This window comes from Dermacentor andersoni, chromosome 6, assembly GCF_023375885.2.
Source record: "Dermacentor andersoni chromosome 6, qqDerAnde1_hic_scaffold, whole genome shotgun sequence".
NCBI classification, from domain to species: domain Eukaryota; kingdom Metazoa; phylum Arthropoda; class Arachnida; order Ixodida; family Ixodidae; genus Dermacentor; species Dermacentor andersoni.
The window spans coordinates 68,122,646-68,147,142 of record NC_092819.1 but is presented as its reverse complement, the minus strand read 5'-3'; the positions used below and the strand labels follow the sequence as shown (position 1 = coordinate 68,147,142).

Here is a 24,497-nt window from a genome sequence, read left to right as displayed (position 1 = left end):
TGTCGTTATGTACAATGCAAAAGTGTTGAAAATCTGCCGGCTTAGATTTTAACGCACTCCTGCAACTGGATATCGCAGCGGATGCCTCGCTCACTAAATTTAGCGGGCTTCGTCAATTAACGAAACCGGAAGCCGTCCAGGGCCTATGTTTGTAAACAGTGAAAGAGTCTACACGCGGGTGCGACATGCTGGCGCGACGCAGCACGCAAACTCCTGCTGGGCATGCAGAAGGAACAATGCCCCGCCAGCAACCAGGCATCTCACGACGCTGGCTTGGTTAGGAACGTCTCCGTTGGCGTTGCCGGTGCCTTTCCTTGGCGGCGCACTAGATGAGACGGACGGAACGCCGTGGGCGTCATTCAGGGCCCAGTGAAATCATCGGATAGCGTTAGCCTGAGGTGTACTGCCTGTTTCTTTCACACCAGTGACACAGCAGCTCAGCAGTAGCACTAGTGCGCCTATAGTGTGAGTGCGCAAAGCGTTCGAGCCAGCAGCGGAAGGCAGGACCAAAGTCCTTCGAGGTCTCTGCAGATAGAACCGTGGCACGGCGGTGGTGCTCGCGTAGGTTCAAGCGCGGCGATAGTAGAATGCTGCCCAGGCCCCGCCACCGAGGTGGTCCAGCGTGTATCCCGTTAACGGTTCGTCACACGGCGATTCGTCGTTTCTTGCAGCCAAGCGCACTGCGCATTTTTGGAGACTAACCTACCGCGTTCATGCGTCGTCGAGCCCGAACACAAGACAAGGGCGGCGGCGAGAATGCGCCTCCAGTGTCCGTATAATTTCTACGGCAATAAAAATTCATATCGAAGCGTATAGGCTGCCCGCCGCGCTGGCTCAGTGGCAATGCGTTGTGCTGTTTAAACAGGTGGCCGCGGGCTCGACTCCCGGCCGCATTACGATGGGAGTGGAAAGGCGACAACGTTCACGTACCGCGTTTTTTAGGTGCTCGTCAAGAAACGCAAGGTGAATAGGATTATTGATCTACGTACCGTCACTACAACATCCCTCAGACTCCGCTCAGCAGGTTTGACGCGTTAATGCCCATACGTTACCATTTTTGATGAATTGGTAAATTACGCCTTAAGGAAAGCGAAGATATCAGTCTTTACGTGCGCGGATACTTATGGCATGTACGGTTGGTTGTTTGAGAGCCCTACGGCCACGCTGCGGAGCGGATGGAAAGCGTCTTTAAAGCTATATTAGAGAATAACCGCGTACGGAAGTAATGATCTCGCTTCCTTATCATCATTTAGCCCGGCCGTACATGCTAGCAGTAATGCTTAGTAGCTCTTTTAAAAGATCCTTGGGGCGCTGCTGTAGCGCGCTCTCAAACGACCAACCGAATGTGCCATTACTAAAAAAGAAAAAATGCAGATACGAAAGACTGCTGGCGCCGCCATCTTCAATATCCCGCGCTAGATTCACTGGACGTCATCAATTTCGACAGCACCTTATCGATAAGTTAGAATTACGCTGCCTTCTAAAGCAACGAAAGACTCAACACCACATGCTTCGAAACATGTGGTCCGGCGCGTGGTCACTGCTTTCGAAAATGGTATGCAGCCGACCAATGTCTTCCGACCATCACTGCATGGCTAGCACCCACTTTTCGTCCGCGATGTCACGGAAACATACATGCCAACTTGTTAAAAGATTTTTCGACCGCGTTTTTGATTGTATTGAAAGCAGTAATTTGACATTTTTAATTTGTGCCTACTTTGAAAAAAAAAACTATTTCGGAAGAATACAAATACAGTCGCTGGCCCAACTTTCAGAGCCCGATGTTTCGGGCCCGTACATTATTGCGACCTACCCGGCGCAGTAAAGCAAACTTGTGCAATCAATGTATAACGGCAACATAAATTTCAGCCACCGTTGCATGAATATTTCCTGAATAAACTGCATAAACATTTCTGTTTGTCCGTGGAGCAGATCATTCTTGCTGCGACTATAGAGCAGGGACAGAACAAAGTCATGGAATGTTTGTTAAACTATTGACATTTTAAATAAGCAATCAATTTTTAGCATATTTACTGAAAGTTTCGCATTTTCTGGCTTCGACTGAAGCATTTTCCATATTCTATCGTCGACAGGTATCCAAATATTAGGAGCGCCACCTAGTACAGTAGTATACCCTCACTCCTAAGGCCAGCTTGCACGAAACCTTTCGGCCGGCACACTGGAGAACCAGAGTAGCACAGTAAACAGCTGGGTCTGATAATTTTGCCATTGCTTACTACATACCTGGCACGTACACATGGAAGCCGACACTACAAATCCAATATGGCAGCCGCAACGTTTCCCGCAAGTTTTCTACACGACGGGCCTTCGAATACTCCCAAATTCATAGCTGCAATTTTTATTCCTGTTTCTGTCGCTTAAATGTCACACTTCCTTAAAATGACACTTCGTGTTCGTTTTCGCAGGAGCGAAGCTGCTGTATACCTGTATATTTCGTGAACGTTGAACAATGTCACCTCCCCCTCCCCCCATGTGATACTGAATGACACTATAGGTAAATTAAATGTGTGGTGAGAATGACGGGTGTCAATGAAAAAAAAAATAATAAAAAAAGAGAAACAAATTTTTTTTTTTTTTAACCCTCGCGCTCGATCTGCTTGACCATTGACGAATAAGTCGCTTTCGCGACATAAATCACGCCTAGCGCTACACTTGTGCTAATACTTCGTGGAGCTGCTGGGTGCTATCAACAAATAAATAAATAGTAACTGTCAATATGGCGTTACGACGCTGTTCTGTTTTCGAGCCCCCGCGTTCTCAGAATGCGCCAAACTAACAGGGCAACCAGGAAAGCAAAGCGCGAAATACCGTCTAGCGATTTTTTGTCCTTGACTTGGCACACCAGTTGCCTCGCTGGTCGTCAATGTCTGACCGTATGCGGCAAGGCAACAACAAGCTTAACGCGACGCATCAGCATGCACAGACAAGGAAACGCGGACACCGCGGCGTTGTTCTTTGCGAGCCGCTTTCCGCTTCGCTTTCAGCTACACGCGTCCACTGCCGCCGTAGCGCTGATGGACAGACGCGCGTGGAGGAAAGGCTGGCAATGACCCCCGGCTACACCTCGCCACGCGTGGTCTATTCCTGGCGCCGACCTTTCCACTTTCCGCTTTAGAAGCGCTACACCGCACGGCTCGTTCAAAGGTGACAACGGCTGAGGCGCAGGTGTCGCCTTAAGCGCCGCATTTGGTCCCTCACACTCTCAATTGTCGCCACGTCAAGCCCTGGATTTCTTGTTTGGCTGTCTTGAATCACTTTGCGGTCTTTCGAGTCTCTAGCTATCATTTGGGCTCCAATGAGCGTCACGTTAAAAGCCAGCAGTGGTGTGAGAAGTCGGGCTCTAATATTCGAACGAGCGCGACTTACAAGTGAAATCAACACATCGAGTTGTGCAACTGCCTTTTGTTATCAAGGCGAAAGCCTTAAGTGGCTCGTGGGTCGAAAAATTCGTTGTCTGGCGTTATGGAAAAATTGACCGTCCGGCGTCAAAATTCAATGTCACTCAAATTGATGTGCATTGTACCGTTGGTGGTCGAACCCACGACCTTTGGTGTGACCTAAGGCAAGGTAATTAAGGCACAGCTAATTAGGATATAGTTAATCAAAACACCTGAGCCCACGACATTTGGCGTTAATTAATACAAGGTAATTAAGGTAACGTTCATTAAGATGAAATTAAGGCACTCGACCATTCGTGGCAGCGGCACCAACAACCATTGGTATTAATTAGGGAAAAGTTAATGAGAGCACATTTAATAATGTAGAGTTCATTAAGGAAGTCGTACCCGCAACCTTTGGTGGGAGAAAAGAACCAATAGAAAGTAACGACGCATTCGAATGAGAATGCCAAGTAATTTATTTAATAACTCGCGAGCCCGCAAGCTTTCGCCTACATAGTGACTGTAAACTTTCGTTTGTTGGTTTGCTCGTTTGTTTGTTCGTTGTATTTTTTTTTTCTTTTCTTTATTGCTTTCTTGTGCTGTCCTCCTTCTAAGCCCTTTCTCTCCTCTTGCCTTGCACAGTAACAAGTAGGCGAATACTTCTACGCAGGCCAACCTCTCCGCTTTGAAATAAAGACCAGTCTCTCTACAGCGCCTAACGTCGGGCGCAGAAGATCCGCATAATCATTCATAATAGCACACTTGATGAGAACGGGAAACGAGTCTTCCAATCTACTTGTTATCCTGATTTTAAAACCTTGAGTTTAGCTTTGTAATCTCTTTATATGCTGGTAATGGCATTTTGCTAGAACTTCATAGTATAAGACATGAAAATCGTTCAGTTACAACAATATCAGTGTTCAAATCTTTATTTGCATAGCGTTCACCACGTGCAACATACCAAGAACATTTCGTGTATGAATTTATTATGCTACAAATGTGACATTAACCGCGCTTTAATATTGACACGTCTGTGCTTTAAAGCTTTTACCAACCGAAAGATAAACGTTTTCGACTTTTAATCCTCTCGTTATTCTTCTGCAATGTCTGAAACTTTCGGCAGCAGTAAACATCTTCATATGAAAAAGGATAGAAAGAAAAGTGTATGGATCTTAGTCATCTTAATGAGTAGTTTTATTCAATCGGTATGGTGTTGTTAATAATCCCATTCTAATGACAGGATAAATTCCCGCATTACTTTCATTTTCTCAATTTAATACCGGCTCAACGATTCGTGCATGATTGCAGCTTGCTCATGCTTGTCAGTAATCACGCAATGATTTGACATTTTGCCTAGTATGTGCAGATTTGAAATTTTCTTGGTGTCTAGCTTGTTACGTGCTAGGTGTGCGTTTTCGTTCTGGCTACATTTTGTTTCGCCAGTCTGAATTGTGCTGATATTATTCCCCCTTTTTTTGTATAAAAATGGGAAAGCAAGAGATTACGTGAAAAGCATAGCAGGCTCTTTAGTAACCTAAGCCAACGTCAATTCAATAAACAACTGCCATTATGTAGTTTATAATGTTGATTTCGCATTTATAAAAATATAATTCTTTTATTCCACAATTAATGTCTTTATTTGTGTAGACAACAGTAATATTTGTTTAAAAATAAATTTCTCGTGAGGCCACGAAAATACATGCTAGGGTTGTGGCTTAGGCTATAGTTGGTTCGGGGTGCGAAAGTATGGGGACAGAGCAAAATTGACGGAACACAAGGCGAAGAAAGGACGAACACTACGCTGACTTACAACTGATCTCATTTTTGACACGTAGGCATATATGATACCTTGACAGTCAAAAAAGTATATGAAGTAAAATAAGACTAACGAAAGATGATACACTTATCTCTATCTTGCATCATCGACTTGCGTCCCAAGCACATGCTGTATTATCTTCTTCTTTGGAGAGGGTCAGGGAAAGCACACTAACACAATATTCAACTAGGCCTACTATTTCCGTGGCTTCAATTATTTCTCTAGTTTTTTTTTTCATTGCTGTACTTTTTTTTCTTATAACGTTTGTTTCTGAAAAGATTGGAATGCAACTACAATCCCTGCAGTAGAGACCTAGGTGGCCACTAATCCCTTTGTGTACGTGGTAGTTGTGCTATTTTAATCTTTCATTTATACGCGTACCTGTCTGTCCTACATATTTCTTGCCACAAGAGAGGGGGACCGAACAGACAGCACCCTCAATACAGTTTTTTTTTACAAAGCTCTTTTCATGCCCTATAGACCAGCAGTGTGGCTTCCTTGCTGTTTTGTTTACTTTCGAGCACAGTGCGGAAAGTTCTTATGCACCCGCGGTGGTTGCTTAATGGCTTTGGTGTTGCGCTGCTAAGCACGAGGTCACGGGATCAAATCCCGGCCGCATGCTAATGGGGACGAGATGCGAAAACACATGTGTACTTAGATTTAGGTGCACGTTAAAGAACTTCAGGTGGTCCAGATTGTTGCGGATTCCCCCACTATACGGCGTGCCTCATAACCAGATCGCGGTTTTGTGACGTAAAACCCCCTAATTTAATTTTTAATGTTCTTTAGGAGCCGAAAATGCAACGTTTGCATCTCGCGTTTTCCTATTACTATATTTTTTAACTATGCGCTAACCGATGCATGTGGGGCATCACAGTTTTTCTTTCTTTTCTGTTGCGTTTTAATGCTGCTTGGCTGCTGCCCTGTGGCTTCCGTCTAACTTATTTTTAGAACCGATTCCGCTACGTATATTAGAAGCTGCTTGGGATACCTCGTTATCTGAAGACCGTTTATCTGCTTGCTAAAGCTATCTGTCTGAGTGAAAAAATGATTTGTTTAGAGCATTCGTGAAACACGTTTTTGCATATACCTCTTTACGAGTGTTGAATGAGGCGACTGAAATGGAAGAAGCACAAAAAATAAGATCACTTGCAAGTCACTTGTATATAACTTGCATTCGTCCTTTCTTCGCGTTTTGCTGCGTCAATTTTGCGCTGACCCCCTACTTTCGCACCACCAAAATAGTAGTGCCAACAATGCCTAACCGGCTCGTGTAATGGTCTTTCATCGTCCGTGAAAGTTAATAAATGTGATTCCTTGTCAAAAGGGGGGACAAGGAAGCAGGTCTGAATCTTGCTAGAATATTGATCCCGCTCCTTTGAGAAAAGTGACCAAACATAGCACAAGTATTTCTCACAACATCAGAATTAAGGCAGACTCACAGCTGTATTCAGTGCCCACAAAGCTTTTTTCCATCAAAAGCATCCTTCAACGCACTTCGGAAATTAAACTTCAACGCCATCAAGTGATTGTGACGACTGCAAAAAGAAAGAAATGCGCCAACATCTTTTTTTTTTTTTCTGGGGGAGGCGGGCGAGGTACTGCTTAAGTATGAAAATGCCAGATATTGAGGTCTATTATTACAGGCAGATTTTGCCACCATATGAACTAGAGGTAAGTCGGTGTCCCTATGCTAAAGAAACTGAAACTCAGCCGGCACAACCTGCTACTTTATACCATGGTAAAAATCTACGCATGAGAGCTTATTATTCACAAGACCGAAGACGCCTTGAGCATCTTAAGATTCTCAAACTAAATCAGCAAGATATTTGTCCAACACGGGTTGTTTCAACGATTCGTTTCTTGCGCCCAACAATACAAGACTATCGTAACAGACTCATAGTGAAGGGCTATAATAAAGTTTATTGCCCAATTCGGAAGTGATCAGCTTTATTTTTGCACGAGTGGAAGCGTTGAACAATAAAGTGTATATAGTGTTGCACGTATTTTTCTTCTCGACGAGCTTCCACAGTTTGCAAGAATCTACTTCTGCAATTTATATGATGCAGCCTGTTGCGTAATTAGGAGAACTTATAAAACGATAACGCTAATAGGCAAGGGTTCAAGCTTGAATAAACGAATTGCATCTCTGAGCCCCCACTGGCACAACACCATGATTTGATGGTTCTAAGCGGGGATAATGCAACGACTTCATTGCAATGCTATTCCTTTTCGCGCTTTTTTTACAGGTCTGAGCAGCACACCGCCTCCATTTCAACCAGGGGCTGGTCGCGAGTGGCGGATGACAGGAAAGGTAGAGTCTACATAACGAAAGAAACCCTTGCGTTACATCGTACATATAGTTTCCCGCATATCTCCTGCTTCATTCGAGAGGAAATATTTTATGGCCCGTGTACATGGCGTCTCGGCAACACAGCCTTATGGTAGATTCGACTGATAGCTTTCGAGCGCTCCAGAAGGCTCTCACGGTGCGCTTTCCATTCGGGTCGTCGAAATAGTGCTCTTGGAACACATTCGCCTGGTTCGTTCAGAGCAACGTGCTTCGACACAGGCCTATATGTGCCGCTCTCGCGGTCGAAATGCGAGCGTGACCGAGATCCGACCGAAATTCTATCACGTGGATACTCCAGTTGCTCTGGGAGAACCTAGCACGTTTGGCTGGGCCATGCTTTCTGTGATTCCGGTCTCTAGAGGACTGCGCATCGCTGCAAACGTCAGCTGTAGCGCGGTTGGCAGCAGTGGAATGTACCATTAGAAGCTGTAGACATGAGCTACAACAGCAAGTGCGTTTTACGTGTAATTATTAGCCTAATTAACTAACAGCCTTTTTACACAGGAACTAAAAGAAAAAAAATTCAGCGTTCTTTATGAGTATGTATCTGCCCGAAAGTTGTACTTCGCATATTTTGGGGCACTTCCAGAGACAGAAAAGCACGCGTTCAGAATGGTTACGTCTTGGCATGGTTTATTTTCTACATCGATGTATAGTGTCCTCTGTGTAAGTGCATGAGGAATTTTCGCTAGTACGCGGCGCGGGGTTTACATTGTAAAAAAGAGTCCAGGCAAGCTGTCATCAAACTACCTTATCAGATTAAAAATCCTGTTCAAATACTTTGCGACCATTGCTTCAAACAACGAGCTTAGCGCATATCTTCAGGTTTTATTCTACTCGTGCAATTTGATACTACTTCATATAACAGTGTGGTCCTAATGCTACATTTAGATAATGCCCCATTCTTGCGATTTGTATTCATCTGAGGCTAACTTTCGTCGGCCTGCATTTGCTGTCAGACCTGCGTGTGTTGTCCCTCGATCCCCCCCCCCCCTCCTGCTCCTGGGGATGTTAATCACAATCTGGTCTTCAGGTATAAAAATTTGGAAGGAAAAAAAAAATACACGTGTAACGTGCCGCACATTGTTCCTTCCGAGGTGAAAAGGCCACGCAATGACCAAGGACACGCAGCTGACCGAGCCGGAAGACAATATCCTCTCGATACCCGAACGGCCGAACCATCCCAGGGGCGAAGCCGAATCGTCTTCGGCGCACATTTAGGACGCGTTATATTGTTTTCCGCGCGTGACCCACTGGCGAAGGCACGAGCCAGTCGAGTGCCCGTACACGCGGAGGAGGGGGCCCTGCGGTAAGCGATACACGGCTTCGTGAAACAAGCACGCCTCGCTGGCCCGGGCTGCAGACTTGCAACCTCCTCGCTCGCAATTATACAGCGTCCGCCGCAACGCAGGAGGGCGCGCGGAGAGCGATGACCGCGCAGGCTGGACGGCGCGTTCTGTAGCGTTGGTCGCATACCGCCGCTCGTTGTGGCGCAACAGTTGGAGGAAGGAGGAAGCAGGAAAGGCGGCTTCCGCGGAAGAGGGACGCCGAAAAAGCAACGACCGCCGAGGTCCTGCCTTCGCGACTGAAAGAAAAAAAGAACCCCCACGCACAAGAGGAGGAAGGGTCCTCGTATCGCGAAACAGACTCGGACCATTGTGTGCGCGTGCGACCGCGTAACACCCGCCTTTTACTCCGTTCACCGCACACGGAGTACGCGGCCGCTGAGAGGCGGCGGTGGCGCTGCGTACGCTTTGTGAGCACGGCCGAGAGGGCCGAGCGACTACGCGAAGTAAACAGCGTAGCACTGTCAGCAGTTCATTCTCCTGCGGTTCCGAAGTTAAAATTTCATTCATTTGGCGGGAAAGGCTCGTTGATCACTGGACAGAATGGAGACAAAACTTTCCTTTCTTGAAAGAACGCAAGTTTGGGCTTGCTGGTACTCGAAATTAATCTGCCAACGCACATAAAAAAAAAAAAAAAACACCAGGACACTGCGGTAGGCGCCGACCAAGCGCGCACTTCAAACACTCGTTCATTTTCGCAAGCGTCACATATACAGGCTATCCTAGCGGCCATGCACGGAGAAGGCCGATTATCATGCAACGCGAGTCAGACCACTTGCACGTTGTTCGGAGTCCCGTTCAGAAGCCACCAGTAATTTTCTTTTATTCCATGACATCCGATTAGATAACTAAAATTAATTATAATTATTTAACCGTTTCAATCGGTAATAGGTCAATTGAGGAGTTGTAGGTAATCGTCCTAGATTTTCTTTTTTTTATATATTTCCCGGGCGTTCTCCCTTCGCCTCCAAAAAACTAAACACCCGATGTGCACCTCCTCAGAAACATCTCATGATTATCTACAACTCAGTAATGAATGTCTTGATGATCAGAGCAGCAATTAAAAAGTTAAATAATTACTTTATATTAACTAATTGAGTGTTATGAAAAAGATTACTGGCGATGTCTCAACAGGACTATACGAACAACATGCACTTGGTCTTCTTCGCGTTGGGTGATCCATCATATTTTTGTTAAAGCTCAGTGCATGATAGCTGGGACTCCCTGTACATATAGCACACAGAGTATCCGCTTGCTCAGGTACGTCTACCTTACGGTCCTCGTGTTTCTTTTTGTTTTTTTTTTCTGCGCTTGTATAGGCTAGCTAGTTCCGTGTAAATGCTGTCAAAAGACGCCTCGTCAGACGAGCTGGTGCGAAAGCTCCACGTCAGCGTCGGCACCGGTATTTAGTTCTGGCAAATTTTCTGGCTTCTCGAGGCTACTCTCAACAGTTACCGATTCTCGTTTTGCTATTGCCGAAGTTTAGTTCCTCTGAAGGTGCCAGAGTAATCGGTAGATGACTTTCACGACTGTTGACTGACTTTCTTCGAGACAATTAAGATCAACATCTGGCCACATAACCTTGCTAACAGCGCTTGAGACGCACAGCGGTGCTACCTGCGGGTCAAGCATGCCGAGCTAACCCCGCCTGTACTAATGTACTACATCAAAAGCTTAACGTAATAAAGCTTGACTTATTGCGCTTATTCAGTGAACTTTTCACAAAAAAGTATGTCGTACTGTTGGTGATATGCGCTCGATGCTATAGAGCCCTTCGAGCGCGGAAACCGTGATGACAGCTTAACAATCCCCGGAAGGCAATGCTTCTGCTTAAAGGATACAGATTGGTTCATTAGAATGCTTATTTATTGGCTCATGGCCTGTGCGACGCCTATTAACATTCCTTATCAGGGAATAAAAGGAAAAGAAGAAACCGCTTGGTGAAGAGAACAACAACAACAACAAGAAAAGTTCCCCCTCTATAAATTTACGCGTACGTAACGGCCTCGAACAGCTTCCTAACCCGGAAAAGTTTTATACTCGTGTAACACGAGCACTATCAATGGACACCGCAGCCTATGGCTACGGAATTTATTTATTTATTTATATAATTAATTAATTAATTAATTAATTAATTAATTATTTGCTTATTTATTTATTCATTGATTCAATATACCTTACAGGGCCCAGAAGTGCCTAGAGTAAGGGGGACGATAAACAGCATAAATAGTACAGGAAGAAGTAACAAATAACGATAAAACTTGCAAAGCAAGAAGTAAAAGGGCAAAATTGTACAGAGCAAATGATAACAAAAAAATATACATAGGCGCAAGGAACATCGTATTATACCATGAGTAACAAGAATGCGTCATATGTGGCCAATACATAAGAAAACGACAGCGGTCATACAAGAAATGTCATTGATGTAAGACGCACAAGACAACAATGCATACCGTAATAGTAACGGGAATGGAAATGCAAACCAACTAAAGAGACCCAAGTCACGACGTCACTCCTTAGAAAAATGTTTCCGCAGCTGATCATGGAATGATTGGTGGTCACAGATGGATGCGATAGAGTCGGGAAGATAATTCCAAAGAGCTATGGCACGTGGAAGCGCCGAATAATTAAAGGGACACTAAAGGTTACTATGAAGTAGAAGTTAAAGGAATAAAACAATGCCCTAGAACGTCTAAGGCGTCAATGTAATCGCGAACAGAGCTTTAGTAACCGAGAAGTTGAGGTAAATGCATGACACAATTTGAGACCCCCCAGTGACATTCCGGTACTAGCCCGATGACGAAGGCACTCCTCATGATAAGTTATGTCACTAGTACTCAACTACTCGTATTAAAAAGATCATTTCATTAGATTATAAAACGGAAGAAAATGGTACTTGACTACTTCTATTCGGTTCTAAGAAACAATAATATTTTGACATTACCCTTGAGTAGTATGGGTGGTCGAAAGGTTTCGTTTTCGCTCGACTCTGCGCGCTCAACTCTGCGCCGCGCGCGCTTTGGAGTTTCAGTTGTTTCGTTATCGCGTCGTGCTGCGCTGGTTCTGCTGGCTCGCGAAACTTGCATTTGGAACAAGCAGCGAGAATGCCACGTCCATGTGATGTCATGGGATGCGCAAACGGTCCGCAGAACTTGGCCAAGGGCAGTTGCAGTGGCTAATCCAACGTTACTTATCACTGTGTGTTAACGAGTGAACCTCTCCGTTCGAAGTGGTTAAGTGCCATACCTCTGCCACAGCGCGTTGGCAAAGAGCCGAAAAATCGCATAGTGTGCTCGCTGCACTTTCGTGCAGAGGATTACGAGCTCAACGTCGACTTACTGAAGTCGTGTGGAGTGCCTTTCAACGCAATGCTTTCCCGTAACGCTATTCCGTCGATTTTGCCTGCATTCTCCGAAGCGCAAGAACAACTGCAGGTCGAAGACGGGGCAGTGAGTGCGGCATTTGGTTTTCACGAAGGAAAGGCTACAAATGGTGTGAATATGTACAGCCATGCCATACAGTTGCCGTCGCAGTAGTACGCAACGACGCCGGCAGCGCGAGCCCTCAGCAGCAAGTCACGTTTATTAGTGCTTAAATTTTCTCTTAAAATAAGTCTCTTCTTCGCATAAAACAAGCGTTTCGAGGTTCCTGGGATGGTATTTCAACAGTCCACGTTGATTTAATATTAACCTTTAGTGTCCCTTTAAAGGCCTGGGCCCTTCCATGCATGCGCTTTATGCTTAATAGATTATGTGGTCGACGCGAAATGCGTGAAGGTCCTTCCAGAGGTAATGGAGACGGTCTGGTGCTGTAATGATATTTATGAAATAGGCATAAAAGAGCAATGCAACGACGAAAATGTAATGGTTCGAGAGAGATATGAAGTTTGATCTGCGCTATGCTCGAATGGGGACTGTAGTTCTGTGTAATGAAAAGAGCGGCTCTATTTTGTGCAGATTCTAGCATTCTGCTTAGGTAGTTTTGACATGGGGACCAGATAGCTGATGGAAATTCTAGTTGAGCTCGCACAATTGTTAGGTAAGCCAATTTTTGTACATTGTTGGGGGAGTTTCGCAAGTTCCGGCGAAGATACCCAAATGATCTGGAAGCCTTAGCAGAAATGTTCTGAATGTGCGTGGCCCATGAAAGATTGTGCGTGAGGTGAACACCTAAATACTTATATGTTGACGTCCGAGATACTATTGTGCTGTCAATGAGATACGAGAAATTAGAATTTGTACGATTGCGAATGAAAGAGATTACTTAGTCGAATTAAGCGTCATTTGCCATTTAGTACACCAGCTTGAAATGTGGTTAGGTCACTTTGGAGAGCGAGGTGATCATCCATAGAATTAATTGAGCGGTAAATGATGCAGTCATCAGCGAAAAGGCGTAAGGAAGAAGATATGTGAGAGAGCAAGTCGTTAACGTATATTATAAACAATAGAGGGCCAAGAACACTTCATTGAGGAACGCTAGATGATATTTCGCAGGGTGAAGAGGTGAGATCGTTAACCGTAGTGAACTGCTGGCGGAAAGAAAGAAAATTGCGAAGCTATGACAGGGTTAGAGAACCAAGGCAAAGAGCAGACAATTTTGAGAATAAACGGGAATGTGCAACGCGGTCGAAAGCTTTAGCGAAATCTAAAAAAGATACAGTAAGTTTATAGGTTAGCGTCCATGTTGAAATGCAAGTCAGTCGTAAATTCTAGCAGTTCCGCGTCGCAAGAAAAACCTTTCCGGAAGCTGTACTGCTTAGGAAAAAAGAAAGAATTGCGCTCCAGGTGCTATGTGCTCGAGTAATTTGCAGCGCATGTATGTTAGCGAAATGGGGCGGTAATTTTTCCGGTGAACTTCTGTTTCAGTTTTTAAACACGGGGATAATCTTTACGATTTTCCAGTCTCTAGGGAGCAAGCCATATGATAATGATTGCTGGAAGATGAGGCATAAAATTTCGCTAGAGATCGCTGCAGTGCTGTTCAAAACTTTTGAGTTAATGTTAATGACACCAGCGCTTGTTCACACCTTCAGGTTTGCTATAAGATGAGCGATTCCTTTAGCGGAGATGGTAATAGGAGCCATGCACTGATTGTCATGATCAGGAAGAATGGGTATGTTGCAACCACCGGTATGCCTAGATTTTTAGTGATGGTAAGAGGCTATTCCAGCCAATGCACGTGGTTACCTGTGCGGCGACACTCCAGCTTTTACTGTTACCTAACCGTATATTAGTCTCTGACGATTCTAGACAACATCAAACGGCGACAGCGCTCAGCACATATCGAGGCTGACACTGTGCCACGGCCCCCTGGCGTTCCGCAAACCATTACGACCGCCTGTCCCGACCCGAATAAGAAAGCTTTAAAAACGCAGAAGTCGCAAGAACAACAACGAAAGTTCTCGTAGCGCTTACGCGAGTGCGTGAATTGAGGGCAGTTGTACGCGTTTACGTATGCCGCCTACGTGGTGCGCACCCCTGCGTTCCAGCCTCCGTGCACGGTCTAATTCGTGGCGACGGGTGGCGCAACTCGCAGAACGCACGTCGAATGCGCAGAGCACGGTCTTCGCCACTCGGGGGGCCTTCGGTGCTCGCTTGCGCAGAACGAGCAGTGCGAAGGCGTTTCGGACATATTTCCCTTCAGGCGACGCACATGCCAATCGATGCGCGTGGTTATAATCGCGAATGAGAATAGCATAATGCGTCAGACGATGAAGATGACTGCAATCGATAAGCAGCGACTGAACGAGGGAAGCCTCGACCTGCAGCCTTCATCGCGGAACGACGTTCCTACAGGGAGTGGGGACATGTTTTCGTAAGGGGGCGAAGAAGAACACAAATCCCTTTGTCGATACGTTGGTTCCCGCCATTGGTTACCGTTTTTAAATCGGTACTGATTTATGAGAATAATTACATTTAGGACGTACATCGCATATCTTAATGCACACCTATAATTTGAATTTTGCTAGGGAAATTACTTTATATCCGTCGAGTGCGCTAAGAAGTGTTGGAATATTGATGGACAGTAGGCTTGCTTAAGATCGTATAAGGGAACATGGCACTAGCGCGTAAAAAAGGACATGGACAGGAACATGAAAAAAGACACACCGAACGCTATACACACCTATACGAATAACCACCAACTAGCCCAGCTTTCTGCCTTAGTTGCTTAAGATCTCTGGTCGGGTTGCCTGCACCTAGGTGTTTCTCGTATATAGTATAGCGCTGGATGTTGTGATTGGGGGGGGGGGGGGGGGGGGGAGCAAATCGCATAACCTCCGTCTCTTATGCGGGTCACACCTGTGTAGTGTCAAGGAAAGTTTCGTAATGGCTATTCTCGCACACGTTTTTTTTTTACCTGTGGAGAAAGGACTGTTTCGGAAATGGCCTTGCCGTAAATAAAACACAACGGAAACACACCCTACTGCCGCAGCGACCATATGTGTTGCCAAAACGGTTAACCATACGCATCATTTGGAAATATCTTTGGGCAAGAAAAAGTGCACTGAATGCATCGTAAAGTCAAGCTTTGCCTCGAAGGCAGCCCCGGCGACGTTTCTCCTCGCCCACTTCTCGCCCCACGGTTTCAGTGACTTCTTTGTGCGAACACAAAAGACTCGTTACGCGTCCTTGAGGACGTCAAAGCCTGCGTAACACGCTGAGCGGCAGAAAGTTAAAACATGCCCTGAAAAACGTGTATCGAAGATGTCAGCGAAGGGCCGCACCTTTATTACAGTTTCAGTAATTTGCCAAATGCGCAATCGCAAATATAAACTTTCCGTAGAAGCGAATGAAATGTTCCCGAATGAAATATACTGCGCACAAAGGAAACGAAAGAAATGTTCGCGAGGAACGTTTCATTCGTTTCGGGGAAGCGAGCCGGCCTCTAGCTGTCGCGAATGTAGCGTCTTCCCAGGGCTGCCTTACACGTTAGACCCGAGAGCTCTCGGCACGTTTATGTCACGAAACGCGTTGATTAAAAAAACGGTTGATTAAAACTGTCTTCTCGTTACGTTTTTATTTCCTTTGGCTGGTCAGAGTTACAAGAATATGATGAAAATTTGCACCAGTGGTAGTCTCACGTCCGGAATAAATACCACATCCGGTTCGAGAACTTAATGTCATTTTTTTTTCTTGTTCTTAATTTAGGCGTACAACAAATGCACGTCTGACGAACGGTGAGTAAATAGAAACGTCTCAACACTCGTATACCACACACAGACCGAGCAAATTATCTTCCCGCATATGGCTCGGATAGCAGTGACAGAGTATGACAGCGGGGCCTCCAAGTCGAACATATATAGCCACGAAATAAAGGGAACGCTACCGAACCTCTCTGAACCAAGGCTGAAGCAACGATCAGTAACGAGCATACCATCGCAGTTCCTTGAGACGTCGCTGTTCCGGAAACGTCGCAGCTGGCGCTGTGGACGCTCGCTACGCGTCACGCGTGACGGCTGCGGCCAAGTGGATGATCCCGATGGTTGGTCCTCCTAACCGCGGTAACGTTTAGGGGACCACCCCATGCGTGTCGACGTACACGGGGCCTTGCCCATTGTCATCTGTGGCGTCGACCTCGCTTCCAACTTGCGAATCTCCCGGCACTCGGGCTGAACCTGGCGGCGTAGCTTTGACTCGGGGACCAACTACGATGCCGGATGCTCAAATAAATACCAAACGCAGAAATGATTTTGTGAGATAGCCTCGGAACTCCTTTTAATCAAATTTGTTGCGTTATAAAGACAAAGTTTAATTGCATTGACAGAAACAAGTTGAATTTTTTTATTGATGGCCTCAATTTTCTTTCAGACTTCCAAGTATTACGAAGAGAGAGAGAGAGAGTAAACTTTAATGAACACCAGCAGTTCTGTCGGCTGGGCCTAGGCCTCCCACGATGGGACGTCGAGGTCTTGCCTCTTCGCCGCTTCGTAGACCTGCTGGGTCGCCCAGAGTTGGTCGTCGAGATGGGAGCTGCGCAGGGCGGCGTGCCATCTCGACGAGAGGGTCACGGGATTAAGCTCTTGGTATTGATCTTTGCACTCCCATAGCATGTGGGGGAGTGTTGCCGATTCAGTTTTACAGACCTTGCACGTCTGGCTCGGGTAGATGTCGGGGTATATAGTGTGATAGCGTGTGAGGGAGGGGTATGTATTCGTCTGTAGCAGGCGAAGGGTGGTTGCCTGTGCCCTGTTTAACTTGCGGTGAGGGGTGGGGAAGGTTCTTCTTGCGAGGTAAAATGACTTTACAAGGTCGTTGTATCTTGTAAGGCGGTCGCGCCCTGCGGGTGCACCTCCACCGTCTCCGGCACGGTTGACTAGTCCTCGTGCTACGGAGTGTGTAACCTCGTTGAGGTTGGTGAGGTGCGGGTGGACAACGCCGGCGTGTGCTGGGATCCAGACGAGGGTGATTTGATTTTCAGACGAATGCGGGGCTTGTCGTAAGATACGGAGTGATTGATGAGAAATACGACCTTTGATGTAGTTGTTGACTGCTGCGCGAGAATCGCTCAGTATGGTGTGACAGCATGGGTCAAGAGTGGCCAGGGCAATGGCCACTTCCTCGGCCGTCTCGGCATTTTTTGTAATGATGCTGGCAGCATGTCGGAGCAAGCCGCCTGCTGTGGTAACCGCCGCAAAGCGCCGTCCATCTTGGTACTCAGCTGCGTCGACGAAGGTGACGCCGGTGACGAAGGTAAAAAAAAATAGAGGCACAACTCCATCCGTCAGAGCGTCTAAACCGGACCCGTTTGGTACAATAATTTGGGGCTCAGGTGAATTGGTTACAATGGTTACAAGGGTTCAGCAGCAGTCCTACACACTCATGATTGGTAAATTTTAGTCTGGTGTATAATCGATCAGTATTGTCAGCTTTAGTTGTATTATAAGATGTGGTTAACATAACTGGGATATCACCTTAATTGCCGAGTTAAAGCGCAACAAACATAGTATCACTTCTTTTATTTGTGTTTTCAACTATTTTCATTAAAAGACGGACGCCCTTAACCAAAACTGTGCTTCATACAGTCACCAGATTCTAGCTTTTCGTTATAAATGGAAGAACCTTCACCAAAGTGAGTGCGGCGGTTTCTCGCCCCCCCCCCCCCCCCCCCCCAGGGGAAGAAACGATTCCTCTATCACCGATTATATAGATCAGAACGTGCCTAGCACTGAATTCCAATAATAACGAGCCCACTTTTTACTCTGGGGTCAAAATCACGTAGGTATCCACGGCTTTTACACTATACAGACGATGGGGAAACTGCTATGTCACCACAGCACCACAGACGCTTCTAACGTTTATCGCTACAAAGGCAGTTCGTTAGAAAGATCTAGTCATGGCAAACGAACGGATTCTTGTGTCGTTTTAGCGCGGCGTCTCGGGCACGTTTAGCAAGCTTCACCTCCGAAGCTGCGTGCCATGCAGTTACGTTCTCAGAGCATAAGCGAACGGCCGGCAGCTTTCGACAGTCGACAGACGAGCAGTACGTGCCTGTGGCGTGGACAAGAATGAAACGCTACCATGCTACTGTAATTACTCGCACGGCTTACTGAATGAGTCTGAAGGGAAACAGAGAGCGCCACGAAAACAGCTCAGTCGCGTATATATATATATATATATATATATATATATATATATATATATAATCGCGCCAGCTTGAGTCACTGGGTACGTGTCGTTCTTCAATAAACATATTTAACAATAAAGTTTAAGCTATACGAAAATATTTATTTATTTATTTATTTATTTATTTATTTATTTATTTATTTATTTATTTATTTATTTATTCTGTGAGTGAACGGTTGCTTCACAACGTATCACTGGGCAACATGTGAGGCGACATCACAGCGCGCCGCGAACATGCCGATGCGTATAGCTGGAAGAGAAGCAAGTTCAAGGTCCTTCCTGTCATTCAGAAACTGAGGGTCGTCGAAAAAGTCGGCTGCATTATCCTGATTGGCTCATTATTGAAACAAGGACGAACGCTACAAAAGGGGGGACGAACATCAATAAAGACATACACTGCGTGATATACACACATCGTTCAAGTTATCGTACCATACGCGTTTACGCTGTTACATGTTAAGTCAGATTGATTGAGGTGTATTGAAGGCAGCCTTGTAAATCTTGATAATTGAAGGGCGAGGGTTCGAGTTAGTTGGTTTTCCATTTTAGGCTGTCTGGTACAGCGCGAAGCGCGACAGGGGACACGTGAAAAAAACGAGGACAAGCGCTTACTGCCAACTGAAATTTTATTGCCTGATACAAGGTCTTATATAGAAAAAGAAAACAGAAGGGAAATGACATAAATAAGCAAATGAATGAATAAATAAATAAGTGTGTGTGTGTGTGTGTCTGTGCGTGCGTGTAAAAACAAACAATAAAGATGAAAAAATCAAGAAGAAAAACATTATAAAGACGCCACCACCGCTCACTGTTCGCGCTGCCATTGTCTAAAAATGCCATCTTCCTTCGTGATAAGACCAGGGATGGCTTACTTATGCACACGCATTCTTCACGGGCCGGCAGTAGGCGCTTGTCCTCGTTTTTTCCTGCGCCACCTGTCCCGCTTCGCGCTGTACCACACAATCTAAAATTGATACTTGAGCGTGGATCACGTTCTGTGCGTCACATTCTAGTGACGGCGAAAAAGCAAGAACTACCAGAAGTGCGAGTTAAAAATCTAACTCTTGTTTGGCCGAACTTAAGTCCACAGAGGCAGGCTACCCTATAATCACAACGATAGCGGCCAGGACGCTCGCCGATCTTCGAATCTAATTCACGCGGGTTACATGCGTACGCCATTTATACACGCACCACCGTACCTTCTATAGCAATCACTGGTGCTAAAGTACATTCTGGAATGTTGAGCAAAACGAGGACAAGGTAAAAGCGGCAGCCAACGTTTCGACAAGTGGACTTGTCTTTCTCAAGGCAAATGGACTTGTCCTTTTCCTTGAAAAAGAAAAGTCCACTTGTCCAAACGTTGGCTCCCGCTTTTACCTTGCTCTCGTTTCGATCATCGTCTTGAATTTCTTTACCCCGCCTTCCGTGTGCTTTCCCTGGAATTCTAGAATGTTGAATTATTGGCGAAGCCTGAGCAGTCCAATCAGACCGGCATACTTTACTATACAGGCTTTCATATACAATTTTTCTTAAAAAATTGCTCGTCCCATAAGTGGCACAATCTAACTTATCGATCTTGATTACTCAAGAACGCGGACATTATCATTACTAGACATCATAATACATAATCGGTAATTACCATAAGTTTGCTTATGGACCTTTTAACTAAACACTTTATGGCACATATTGCAACTTACGAATTGTGGCCAGCGGATTCACAAATCATATCCACTTTGAACTGATTCAGAGGATGACACCAGTTTCGATATATACATTCTAGCGCGTGAAACCATATACATTGGTGTTCAAGTTATTTTGAGCTTCTACGCATAAAAAGATGTGTTAAAAAAAAAACAAGTGAAACAACTGTGCATTTTTACCGCAAGTATCGCAGCACTTTTCCCTAAACTGATGCTAGCATTAAAATTCGTTCCAAGTGGATCGATGTGCCTTGTGAAATCCCTAGCTTCATTTACTAAATTGCATTATGTGCCCTAAAGTAATTAGCTGAAAAGCTGACTCCTAATTTTTATAAGCCCATGATGCACCTTCACTTCTTTTTCTTGTAACGTCCGCCCGTTTAAGTGATGAATCTCAGTGCGTACATTTTCGCTACATGCTACGGGCAATGGTAATTTTTTTTCCTTTTCAACTTTAAACACACACACACACACGCACACACACACACACGCACGCACGCACGCACACACACACACACACACACACACACACACACACACACACACACACACACACACACACACACACACACACACACACACACACACACACACACACACACACACACGCACACACACACTGTAGGCGTCTTGCGCTTGGCGACAATTCAATAACGGTGACGTAATGCACCGAGCACTGGCAAAAAGTGAAATACGCGAGATTCACTTTTCGGCGAGCCCACCCACCTTCCCGGTGCCGATGAGGTGCGCCAGTTCCGAGGCGGGCTTCAGGAGGAGCGGCTCGGTGACGGGAGGCAGCGCCCCGCGGCCCGGCTCTCGGCGGCAGGCGTGCACGGCGCCGCACGTCGCGTCCACCACCGCGTCCACCAGGCGCCGCATCAGCCCGCCCAGCCAGGCGCGCCAGGCGCAGCCCAGGGCGGGACCCACCACGTCGACTGTCGTCCTCGGCGGCCCCGGCGGCGAAGCCGTCGCGGAGGCCTCGTCGGCCATCTCACCGGTTCTGCCGACTCAGCTCGGGACAGGCGCTGCGGGGCAACGAGCCGCCGCCGGTCGCAACGTCAGACGCATTGTACAGAGAGAGAGAATCCCGTACAGTTAAAACTCGATCTAGCGAAACCCGATTTTACGAACTTCCCGATTTAACGAAATAATTCGAGCGTGGTCATAACTTCATTAAATCGAGTTTCAACTGTATATTTATATGATGTTTCCGAGGCTTATTTAGTGAAGCGTGTAAACGCAAAGGAGATAGATCTAAGTGTGGCTCACTATGGAAGCTTTACAGGCGAAACTCGCAGCGAGGCAAGTGTGTCTATGGCGTTGTTAGCACGTGGCCGGACACAGTCATCGAACGACGTCACTTTGAGCCGGTACTTGTCCCGGAGTGTCTTCAGCCCTTAACACGGTCGGCGTTGCCTGAACGGATGTGAACAAGCGTATCAGAAGAACATCTAAGAAAGAGCGGAAGCGCAAAGGACAATTCTGTCTCGGGGGAGAGACACTGCGACCCCGCTGTCACATCGGCCAAGTGGCTAAAATTTTCCTTCCGTTTTCGCCTGCGCAGCATGTGCACTAATTCTCTCCCATCTCATGCAAGCTCTTTGCGTTACTAGCACTCACCGTACTCTCGCGTTCGTGTAACTAAATCGAACCGAACAGCCATTGGAAGCGTTTTCCTTTCTGTCTGTGTCTATTGTTCCCGGTTGAGGGATCTCTGATATGCCGCTTCAAAAACGAACGCGTAGACACCAAAAAATGAAGAACAGCTAGTGTGTACTTTCGCCACAGGAATACTCTGCACTATTATTTTCCCACTCGGAAGCCTAGAGTTCGTATTAATGGCAGGCACTTATGTCTGATGGTCATTCAAACTTAAACTGGCACAGAACTGCCGAAAACAGCAATATAGAAAGTGAAATGAGTTTATTAAGGCTCGCGGCGACTCACCACAGTTGCTGGAGCATCGGCGACGTATCGCAGAATCTGTGTTGACAAGTAGGGCAAGCAGGTCGCGTCACCACACCGAGGTCACGCACAAAAAACCGTCCACTCGAGCCCGATTCCAGCGCACCGCACAAATAAATATCCGCGACACGCTACAGCTCTTCGGTCCCCTTGAGCACTACAAAGGCGAGAGGCAACGCAAGCGAGTTGCGAGGCGTTCAAGTAGGCCGTGTCACGTCGCCACGGATGCGAAGTACAATGGACCCCAGCCACAGCGCGCTAATTGTCCGGTAGAGGTTGCCGGAAGCGACGGCGGACGCTCTGCTTCCAAGGGCGCAGGTCGTCACGCTTTGTCCGGTGCCTTCGCGCCCGAAGATCCTGCCAAGGAGACCGTGTGCGTGCCGTCAAAACCACGCGAGCGCTTTTGAGACAAAGTTGATTGCACACAAGTACCGCGGCCCTCGGCAACAACTACGTCACAAAACGCAAGTCCGAAGCCCAGACGTCGTCCTCCCGCAGCGTGGTTTACGTTACGTGCCGAGTAGTACTCCGTCGCCTCCGTCTGGATAGCGCGTACCCGGCGTGCACTCCACGAACGAAGCGAACTTCGCGGGAGTCCCTCAGAGGCTTGGCCCCGCAAAGTCCGCGTCCTCGGAACCAGGCGAGCAAAGCGGGCGCCGATCTTATCCGCGGTGGTCTCGGTGTGCCGTGCCGAGTCGCGCCGCGGCCGACGCCTTGTGGCGGCGAGGGTCACGCGCGCCCTGTGGGCCGCGCCAGCAGGAAAGAGGAGAAAGCGTGAACGGGAGCAGCGCGGGCTTCCTTCAAGTTGCGCGCGGTGCGGGCCGGTCAGCACGAGGAAGCATCGCCTCCTCGGCTGGCGCCACCAAGTGAGACTCGCGCAAAGCTCGTGTGCCTGTTTACTGAGGCTCCACAGTGGAGGGGGAGAAGGGGGGGGGGGGGGGGAGGCGTGGTGTGTGGTGGTCATTACGCCACCTGTGCGTCGGACTATTCGACTTGTCCTACGCGCGTAACGAAATTCGGGGCCAACGCTGCATTACGAAATATGCGAACCCACGGAGCTTACCGAGTGCCTCAGTTGCACCTGTAAGTCGAGAAAAACTGTAAATAAAGCAAGGGGGAGGAGGAGGCGGATTTCTGCGTGTTGCCTGAAGTTCTGGATCTGTTTCACAAAGTTTTTTACGTCTTAAGTTCTCTTTGCCACTGGCCGACCGGTATTCCGGTCGGCCAGTGATATGTCCTACATAAATGTTGGATGTAACTTCCTCTTACGATCAAATACAGCGTACGAACTTTTTTTTGCAAATACAGGCCCCGTTGTCTGAAGTCGAAACGAAACAATTCACCGACGATTACGACACTCCCTAACGCGAAATGTGAGCGCAGCTCCATTGACCCTTTTCGCAAAGCAGTTTGCTCTGGAGAAACGAAATGGCACTTTCGGCTGCACGCCGCCGAAAGCGCCATCTCGGTTACACGGGTGTATGTCGTGCATATTTGGTTTTGCAGGATGGTCAGAGCGACCTTTCGTGCCACGTGTTTCAACACGTGCAAACCTGTGGGACGTTAAGTCTTCATAGCCTTTAAATAATAGTTTGAAAGCGGCATGACTATTAACTAACAGTGGTTTTAGTGTGCGTGCATTGGTATCACGAATATTGCTTTGGTAGTGCAGTGAGAGCATGGTCGCGTGTTTGAACACGTGCGAAAACTTGTCATACCTTCAGTCTGTGCGGCATTTATTGTTTTTAAAGCATCGATAGTAATTACTTTGCGGAATTTTAAGGATTTACGTTCTAACAGTACCGGCCTTTGCTGAAGGCACCTGCTCTGAAAGCTTCGGTATTTGCATTAAAAAAAGCCAAGTTCCACACATGGCAAGAAAGACGGTAAAGCGTGCAGTGTGCCGGGGGTCCCTCAAGGAAGGCGAGGGGAAGGATACGAATGGAGGGGAAATTCAGTCCATTGGCAGACCCTGTCATGTCGATGCTAGAGTAAAGAAAATGGAGGATTTCCAGGATGAGCTGGTGAAGCAAGTGTAAAAGGTCAGAAATGACGTAAATGTCGATCCATGACCTTTAACAGCGCGAACTTGGACAAAGGACGGCGAAAGAGAGACGTAGACAAGCGCTTGTCTACGTGTGTCTCTTTCGCCCGATCGAATACCTTACTAAATGTGGAGCGTGATGCACGGGAGGCAGTGGAAAAAAGACTTTCAGCAGCCGAGGGAAAGTTGAACAGGCCGCCATCCCGAACGACAATGGTCGTGACGATGGAACGCCGTCTCCCGATGTGA

General features: G+C 46.8%; 1 protein-coding gene across 1 annotated transcript in view; it reads right to left on the bottom strand.

Annotated features, from left to right (window-relative positions):
• The window catches only part of LOC126522356 (fatty-acid amide hydrolase 2-A-like), a 69,903-nt gene extending 46,949 nt beyond the window's left edge, over window positions 1-22,954 (bottom strand). Inside the window, exons 1-2 of the mRNA XM_050171091.3 lie at window positions 22,187-22,954; window positions 20,966-21,264 (exon numbers count right to left, since the gene is read on the bottom strand). Coding sequence (XP_050027048.1) covers window positions 20,966-21,229 — 264 coding nt within the window. The 5' untranslated portion in view covers window positions 21,230-21,264; window positions 22,187-22,954. The remainder of the gene's footprint in view (window positions 1-20,965; window positions 21,265-22,186) is intronic.
• Window positions 22,955-24,497: the final 1,543 nt, after the last annotated feature.